The sequence below is a fragment of the Hyla sarda genome, chromosome 3, assembly GCF_029499605.1.
Source record: "Hyla sarda isolate aHylSar1 chromosome 3, aHylSar1.hap1, whole genome shotgun sequence".
NCBI classification, from domain to species: Eukaryota; Metazoa; Chordata; class Amphibia; order Anura; family Hylidae; genus Hyla; species Hyla sarda.
In genome coordinates this window covers 4554175-4563935 of record NC_079191.1, presented here as the reverse complement: position 1 = coordinate 4563935, position 9761 = coordinate 4554175, and the positions used below count along the sequence as shown (strand labels likewise).

The 9761-nt window shown below is 44.1% G+C and overlaps 1 protein-coding gene across 5 annotated transcripts in view; it reads left to right on the top strand.

The window, feature by feature from the left end:
* Positions 1-874: 874 nt before the first annotated feature.
* Positions 875-9761, top strand: part of LOC130361113 (putative nuclease HARBI1) — a 62082-nt gene continuing 53195 nt past the window's right edge. For 3 of the 5 annotated variants that reach the window (XR_008890881.1, XM_056563682.1, XM_056563686.1), the window contains exons 1-2: positions 1001-1188; positions 8502-9613. Coding sequence is in view for 4 of the 5 variants with exons in the window: in XM_056563682.1 (XP_056419657.1) it covers positions 8818-9613 (796 nt within the window). In the remaining variant the exon portion in view is untranslated. The other 2 variants (XM_056563685.1, XM_056563684.1) reach the window with 2 other exon arrangements.

Sequence of the window (9761 nt, the reverse complement as noted above, 5' to 3'; positions counted from 1 at the left end):
CCGCCGTTGCCCCATTGCCTCCCCTATCCCCGGTTTTATAATTACCTGTTCCCGGGGCCCGCGCTAATTCTGGCTCCGGCGGTGTCCTGAGCTGTCACTGTGCGCACTGACGGTGACATCGCGTTGAGGACGTCACTCGTCCTGCGCTGCACAGCAAGTAGCGATGCAATGGCAATGGGGCCGCGGCGGTGGTGGTCTCTGGCTGGGGCAGGGCATTATCAGCAAGGTGATTGCCGATACCGATAATGTCCAAAATCGTGAATATCGGCCAATAATATCGGCCAAAGCGATAATCGGCCGATCCCTAGACAAGACCGATATAAATGCATTATGGCTGTTATCGTACTGACCCGCAGAATAAAGATAATTTTTGCTGTACATTTTACCGTAAAGTGATGTCCAGCCGTAAAGTGAAGGATAGGGGACAAGATGTTTTTCCCCGGAGCACCCTTATAATAAGAGTTTAAATTTCTTTTATACCAAAAGAGAACAAGCGAATCGTGAACGCACGACGCGCAGGAAATAACCGGATTCGCACCTCGCCGTGACAAAAATAACCCATGAACAGCGCCACCTAGGAACTAGATACTATTATGACTAGAAATTATAATAAATGACCAATAATAATGTAAAAAAAGGATATAGGTGATAATATACATAATAATGATAAAGGATAATAATAATATAAGGGATAATATAAATAATAATAATAAAATAATAATAATAATATAAGGGATAATAACCCTCTTTCTCCTCAGGCCGCTTTGTCCCTTCACAACCACATACAGCTCTACAACGCATGCGCAGTACATTTGGCGCGCATTTTTACGCTTCTCCAGGACAACGCGTGTGTGCGCATGCGCGTCTGTCCACACTGAGTGTGATGTAGGGTCATGCGCACTCCGTCCTCGGCGCCTGCGCGCTAGTCGTTTATCGCGCTGTGGTACAGGCGCATGCGCGGTGCAGTCGGCGGGGCCGTCTTTGTTCGCTGAGGTGAGTGTAGAGTCGGCTGTGGCGCCTGTATATACCGGAGCGCAGGCGGCAGGGCTCCTCCCCCTCACGGGTGTCTCCAGTGTATAGACCGGGGGAGGGGAGCGGGGACCCGCCATCATTACTATAGTCCCGTTATTATAATGTAGCGTCACTAGGCCCCGCCTCCTCGCTGATAAGCCCCGCCCACTTGTACAGGTGTGTTGACAATTTATTCTCAGGTGTGGAGTGACGTCATCTCTTCTATTATTTTCTATTTTTCTTGCTCTATTTTTGGAGGAAAAAAAAGTCCCTTAGCGCCTAAAACCGCGACAAATATGTTAATAATCGTATTGATCACGTGACCGGTCACATGATGGCAGCCTTATCCTTTTATATGGTTTAGTGCTGTAGCAAACAATGACCATCATCTATATCAGTGATCTCCAGGTATTGGGACACTACAACTCCCAGCATGCCCAGCAGGGAGCGCCGTGAAGTCGTACGCATCGCGCCTTCGCCCTTCGCTTGTACTGCTCTTTCCGTTACCGTCTGTTTAATTTAGACGTATGCAACAAGTAACAGACTGCGCTATTGTTTTTGCAAAAAAGAAAAAAAAAACGGATATGTCGCAGTCATGTGATGTCACCAGCGCCTAAGGTGGTAGTTTAGGGAGGGGGCGGCGGCATTACACACCTCTGCAGTGCCGCCATTGTTCACCAGTGTCCAGCAGCTTTATGTGAACTTAGTGCAATGTTTCACTACCAGGGTGCCTTCAGCTGTTGCAAAACTACAACTCCCAGCATGTCCGGATGGGAGTTGTAGTTTTGCAACAGCTGGAGGCACTCTGGGAAATAGTGGCCGAAGGCTGTCCGAACATGCTGGCAGTTGTAGTTTTGCAACAGCTGGGGGAACTCTAGGAAATAGTGGGCGAACACTGTCTGGGTATGCTGGGAGTGGTAGTTTTGCAACAGCTGGAGGCACTCTGGTTGGGAAATAGTGGCCGTTGGCTGTCCGGGCATGCTGGGAGTTGTAGTTTTGCAACAGCTGGAGGCACTCTGGGAAATAGTGGGCGAACGCTGTCCGGACATGCTGGGAGTTGTAGTTTTGCAACAGCTGGAGTCACTCTGGTTGGGAAATAGTGGGCGAAGGCTGTTCGGGCATGCTGGGAGCTGTAGCTTTGCAACAGCTGGAGGCACTCTGGGAAATAGTGGGCGAACACTGTCCGGACATGCTGGGAGTTGTAGTTTTGCAACAGCTGGAGGCACTTTGGTTGGGAAATAGTGGGCGAAGGCTGTCCGGGCATTCTGGGAGTTGTAGTTTTGCAACAGCTGGAGGCACTCTGGTTGCGAAATAGTGGCTGAAGGCTCTCGGGGCATGCTGGGAGTTGTAGTTTTCCAACAGCTGGAGGCACTCTGGTCGGGAAATAGTGGGCGAACGCTGTCCGGGTATGCTGGCACTTGTAGTTTTGCAACAGCTGGAGGCACTCTGATTGGCTGGAGTCTGTCTGAGCAAAAATACCAAAGTTCAGAATTGCTTATTTTTTGGTCACTTCATGTACCAGAAAAAAAAATTGTGATTAGAAAGTCCAAACAAAATGTATAAACTACAGATCACTGCGCAATAAAATCGCCCTCACACGGCCGCGAATACGGAAAAGTGAAAGTGTTTAAAGGCGTCAGAAGAGAAGGATATTAAATTAATTATTGTACAAAAAGTTATCATTTATATACAGTAGTAAAATAATAAAAACCTGTATAAATCGGGGATGATTGTAACCCTGTGGATCTACTGCATAAAGATCAGGTGTCAAAGTGCGCGGTGTTGAAACGGAAGCCCCCGAAATGTAGCAAAATGGCGGGTTTTAGTTTTTTTATTTTTTTATTTTGCCCCACAAATTATAATTTTTTTTTTCCGCTGTAGATTTGAGCGATGAAAATGAGCGATGTCACTACAAAGTACGATTGGCGCAAAAAATAACAAAAGGCCCCGTATGGGTCTGTAGGGCGGAAACTGAAAGTGTTATGATTATTAGAAGGTGAGGAGGAAAAAACAAAAAATCTAACGTGAAAAATTACTGCGTCCTTAAAGGGGTACTCCGCCGAAAAACATCGTATCCTCTATCTAAAGGACATGAATGGAGGGGGCGTGGTGTGATGTCACGAACGCGGAAGCTCCGGCAGCGTCCGGAACTCGGAAGCTTCTAGCTTACGCGTTCGTGACGTCATACCACGCCCCCTCCATTCATGTCTATGGGAGGGGGGCGTGACGGCTACGTAGTAGCCGTCACGCCCCATCCCATAGACGTGAATGGAGTGGGCGTGGTGGCTGTAGTCGCCAGTCATCCGGCATGGAGCGGACAGGGTCACGCCTTTGGATAGGGGATAAGATGTCTATGGCTGAAATAACCCTTTAACCCCTTAAGGACTCAGGGTTTTTCCGTTTTTGCACTTTCGTTTTTTCTTCGTTACTTTTTAAAAATCATAACCCTTTCAATTTTCCACCTAAAAATCCATATTATGGCTTATTTTTTGTGTCACTAATTCTACTTTGCAGTGACATCAGTCATTTTACCCAAAAATGCACGGCGAAACGGAAAAAAAATCATTGTGCGACAAAATCGAAGAAAAAACGCCATTTTGTAACTTTTGGGGGCTTCCGTTTCTACGCAGTGCATATTTGGATAAAATGACACCTTATCATTAGAGATGAGCGAACTTACAGTAAATTCGATTCGTCACGAACTTCTCGGCTCGGCAGTTGATGGCTTTTCCTGCATAAATTAGTTCAGCCTTCAGGTTCTCCCGTGGGCTGGAAAAGGTGGATAGTCTCCTAGGAAAGAGTCTTCTAGGACTGTATCCACCTTTTCCAGCCCACTGGAGCATCGGAAAGCTGAACTAATTTATGCAGGAAAAGTCATCAACTGCCGAGCCGAGAAGTTTGTGACGAATCGAATTTACTGTAAGTTCGCTCATCTCTACTTATCATTATTCTGTAGGTCCATACGATTAAAATGATCCCCTACTTATATAGGTGATTTTGTCGCACTTCTGGAAAAAATCATAACTTCATGCAGGAAAATTTATACGTTTAAAAAATGTCCTCTTCTGACCCCTATAACTTTTTTATTTTTCCACGTACGGGGCGGTATGAGGACTCATTTTTTGCGCCGTGATCTGAAGTTTTTATCGGTATGATTTTTGTTTTGATCGGACTTTTTGATCACTTTTTATTCATTTTTTAATGGTATAAAAAGTGACCAAAATGCGCTTTTTTTGACTTTGGAATTTTTTTGCGCGTATGCCATTGACCGTGCGGTTTAATTAATGATATATTTTTATAGTGCGAACATTTACGCACGCGGCGATACCACATATGTTTATTTTTATTTACACTGTTTTATTTTTTTCATGGGAAAAGGGGGGTGATTCAAACTTTTATTAGGGAAGGTTTTTTTTTTGCAATGTTATAGGTCCCATAGGAGACTATAACACTGCACACACTTATCTCTTATACTGATCATTGTTATCCCATAGGAGACTATAACACTGCACACACTGATCTCTTATACTGATCATTGTTATCCCATAGGAGACTATAACACTGCACACACTGATCTCGTATACTGATGATTGTTATCCCATAGGATACTATAACACTGCATACACTGATCTCTTATACTGATCATTGTTATCCCATAGGGACCTATAACACTGCACACACTGATCTCTTATACTGATCATTATTATCTCATAGGAGACTAAAACACTGCACACACTGATCTCTTATACTGATGATTGTTATCCCATAGGGACCTATAACACTGCATACACTGATCTCTTATACTGATCATTGTTATCCTATAGGGGGCTATAACACTGCACACACTGATCTCTTATACTGATCATTGTTATCCCATAGGAGACTATAACACTTCACACACTGATCTCGTATACTGATGATTGTTATCCCATAGGATACTATAACACTGCATACACTGATCTCTTATACTGATCATTGTTATCCCATAGGGACCTATAACACTGCACACACTGATCTCTTATACTGATCATTATTATCCCATAGGAGACTAAAACACTGCACACACTGATCTCTTATACTGATCATTGTTATCCCATAGGGACCTATAACACTGCACACACTGATCTCTTATACTGATCATTGTTATCCCATAGGAGACTAAAACACTGCACACACTGATCTCTTATACTGATCATTATTATCCCATAGGGACCTATAACACTGCACACACTGATCTCTTATACTGATCATTGTTATCCCATAGGAGACTAAAACACTGCACACACTGATCTCTTATACTGATCATTGTTATCCCATAGGAGACTATAATACTGCACACACTGATCTCTTATTCTGATCATTATTATCCCATAGGAGACTATAATACTGCACACACTGGTCTATGCTATGTATTAACACGCCTGTGATCAGCGTTATTGGCGCTTGATTGCTCCTGCCTGGATCTCAGGCACGGAGCAGTCATTCGCTGATCGGACACCGAGGAGGCAGGTAAGGGCCCTCCCGGTGTCCTGTAAGCTGTTTGGGACGCTGCAATTTCACCGCGGCGGTCCCGAACAGCCCGACTGACTAGCCGGGATACTTTCACTTTCGCTCTAGAAGCGGCGGTCAGCTTTGACCGCCGCTTCTAAAGGGTTAATACCGCACATTGCCGCGATCGGCGATGTGTGGTATTAGCCGCGGGTCCCGGGCGTTGATGAGCGCCGGGACCGACACGATGTGATGCGGGGTTGCAGCTCGACGCAGGAGCCGGCGCAGGACGTAAATATACGTCCTGCGTCGTTAAAGGGGTACTCCGGTGGAAAACTTTATTTTTTTTAAATCAACTGGTGCCAGAAAGTTAAGCAGATTTGTAAATTACTTCTATTAAGAAATCTTTATCCTTCCAGTACTTCTTAGCAGCTGTATGCTACAGAGGAAATTCTTTTCTTTTTGAATTTCTTTTTTGTCTTGTCCACAGTGCTCTCTGCTGACACCTCTGTACGTATCAGGAACTGTCCGATGCAGGAGAAAATCCTCATAGCAAACTTATGCTGCTCTGGACAGTTCCTGATACGGGCATCAGGTGTCAGCAGAGAGCACTGTGGACAAGACAAAAAAAGATTCAAAAAGCAAAGAATTTCCTCAGTAGCATACAGCTGCTAATAAGTACTGGAAGGATAAAGATTTTTTAATAGAAGTAATTTACAAATCTGTTCAACTTTCTGGCACCAGTTCATAAAAAAAAAAAAGTTTTCTACCGGAGTACCCCTTTAACGACATTGGATGTACATTTAGCTCGTGCCCTGCGCTCTCTTTATAGATTGTGAGTGCCGGCTGCTATCAGGCTGTACATTTATCTGCTGTAGGACTTTGAAGCTATGCTTGTTTAACAGCCGGGGAGTAATGGCTGCTACCATGTTTCCCCGAAAATAAGACATCCCCAGAAAATAAGACCTATGAAGACTAATGATCAGTGTGTGCAGTGTTATAGGTCCCTATGGGATAACAATGATCAGTATAAGAGATCAGAGTGTGCAGTGTTATAGGTCCCTATGGGATAATAATGATCAGTATAAGAGATCAGTGTGTGCAGTGTTATAGTCTCCTATGGGATAATAATGATCAGTATAAGAGATCAGTGTGTGCAGTGTTATAGGTCCCTATGGGATAACAATGATCAGTATAAGAGATCAGTGTGTGCAGTGTTATAGGTCCCTATGGGATAACAATGATCAGTATAAGAGATCAGAGTGTGCAGTGTTATAGGTCCCTATGGGATAATAATGATCAGTATAAGAGATCAGTGTGTGCAGTGTTATAGGTCCCTATGGGATAACAATGATCAGTATAAGAGATCAGTGTGTGCAGTGTTATAGTCTCCTATGGGATAACAATGATCAGTATAAGATATCAGTGTGTGCAGTGTTATAGTCTCCTATGGGATAACAATGATCAGTATAAGAAATCAGTGTGTGCAGTGTTATAGGCCCCTATGGGATAACAATCATCAGTATAAGAGATCAGAGTGTGCAGTGTTATAGGCCCCTATGGGATAACAATGATCAGTATAAGAGATCAGTGTGTGCAGTGTTATAGGTCCCTATGGGATAACAATGATCAGTATAAGAGATCAGTGTGTGCAGTGTTATAGGTCCCTATGGGATAATAATGATCAGTATAAGAGATCAGTGTGTGCAGTGTTATAGGTCCCTATGGGATAACAATGATCAGTATAAGAGATCAGTGTGTGCAGTGTTATAGTCTCCTATGGGATAACAATCATCAGTATAAGAGATCAGTGTGTGCAGTGTTATAGTCTCCTATGGGATAATAATGATCAGTATAAGAGATCAGTGTGTGCAGTGTTATAGCCCCCTATGGGATAATAATGATCAGTATAAGAGATCAGTGTGTGGAGTGTTATAGTCTCCTATGGGATAACAATGATCAGTGTAAGAGATCAGTTAATAAAAAGTTAATAAAGATCATTTAACCCCTTCCCTACTAAAAGTAAGAATCACCCCCCTTTTTTCCCGTTAAAGAAAAAAAAAACATTGTAAATAAAAATAAACATGTGGTATCGACGTGTGCGAAAATGTCAGGGAGGGATCAAAGGAAAATTATGTGAATGAAATGGCTGGCGGACGTACAGAAGCAGGACCCCAATGTTTAAACAGGGGGTGCATCGGGGGCCAGACCCCCCTGGGTCCCTTACTGGGTTATTGACGGCTGTATCCCCCCCCCCCCCTTTCAGCAGCCTTGTGTACAATGTAGAGGCGGTGCACCCGTATTGGGTGTTTGCGTCCGCTATCGAGAGTGTCCCCTATTTTGTAGTAGTACTCTGACCACTATAATGTTTTTTAGTTTTTTCCTATATGGGTCTGTTTTATGGCTCATTTTTTGTGACCGGATCTTTTTATCGGAACCATTGTTTAGATGGGACTTTTTGATCACTTTTTATAATTTTTTTTATTTTTTTTTTTTATACAGCAAGTGAGCAAAAATCAGCAATTCTGGCTTTTAGTATTTAGTCACTGTTCACCATGCGGTTTCTTTAACATTATATTTTAATACTCTGCACATTTCCACATACAGCCATGTTTACATTTTTTTTTTATTTGAAAAATGGGAAAAGAGAGTTGATTTAAATTTTTTAGGGGGTTATTTATTTATTTTAAAACTTTACATTTTTATTTACCCTTTTTAAGTACCCATGGGGGACTATTCTAAGCAATCTTTCAATTGCTTATACTGTTCAGTTATATGCAGTGGCATTGGTCAGTGATATTGGGGATCTGCTTGTATAGTCTGCCTGAGGCAAGCTGCATAAGAAGAGCAGCGATAGGAGGTAAGGAGAATTTCTCTGGCTGCCATCTTAACTGATTGTAGAATGGTTCGTGCCCCCTCCGTGTCACCAGATTATAAATAAAGCTGCATTGTTTTATGTATTGTTTGCTGGAATCTTTATATAAATGCTCTCTCTTCTGCAGAGTTCTGGTGCTTGGACCTTCCCAGTGACCATCATTGACGCTTCAGATAATTTCAAGTACGACAATTTCTTTCCACCATTATAGGAGTTTGTGACAGAGCTGCCCTCTACTCAGATACCTAACCGAGCCCTCTCAAAATGCATCAGCATCTTCTACCGTACGTCCATCTATCTGGATCACGCACGGACAATGTCGTCAGCCTGGAGTCAAATGTGGTAATAATGCCCAGTTACTGAGGCGCTGTAACGAATTTGGTGCTAGCTAGACATTATCTATCTATCTCCCACCCACCCATAGACTTTATGTTGCTGCCGGCATGGAGGCGTTTGGCCCCGTCATGCTGTACTTGCTACAGGTTGAGGAAGATGAGAAGAAAGAGAAACCAAATCCAAGACCGAGAAGACATCACAGACCATCTCCATCTGGGCAAAAGCCACAACCAAAACCAAAGAGGCCTCAACCGCAGAAACCTCAAGTGCTCGGCATCCGGAGGCCACGTATCTTCCGGGAACGCACGGGAATGGAAGGACTGACAGATGAAGAGGTGATGGAAAGGTTCAGGCTCACCAAACGTTCCATCATAGATCTATATGAGCTGATCCGCGTGGACATCGACCCGCTGACGCAGAGGAGCCACGCCATCCCTGGCATCGTGAAGCTGCTGAACTGCCTGCACTTCTTTTCCACAGGCTCTTTCCAGACCAAGGCGTCCGCCATCGGGGGCGTCTCTCAGTCTACGTTCTCTCGATTCCTGGTACCAGTGATTCAGGCCCTGAAGAAGCACGTCCACACCTTCATATACTTCCCCACTGATAAGGCCACGTGGCAGCAGTTGAAAAACGGCTTCAGCTCAGTGGCCGGGATCCCACATGTCATGGGGGTGTTGGATTGTATACATATAGCTCTGTCGGCTCCGCACGAGCAAGAGGAGATCTACAGGAATAAGAAAGGCTACCACTCTGTAAACGTGCAGATGATTGTGGACAGCAACTGTAAGATCCTCAGCTTGTTCTCAGCTTTTCCCGGAAGCTCCCAGAACTCGTCTATATTGCGGCAATCTTCAGTCTACGAGGGGTTCGAGAGCGGTCGGCTCAGTGGTGGCTGGCTGCTAGGTAGGTCACACTTCTCGTGGCATTAATCCTCCTGAATTGGTGGCTCGTATCCACCAGCAAAAAGTCTAAAGATACAAGTTTGCTCGCCTTGGCTTCATGTGTTCTGTATGGGAAGAATTAATTACCTCCTGGAGGCAGTGTATCTCCC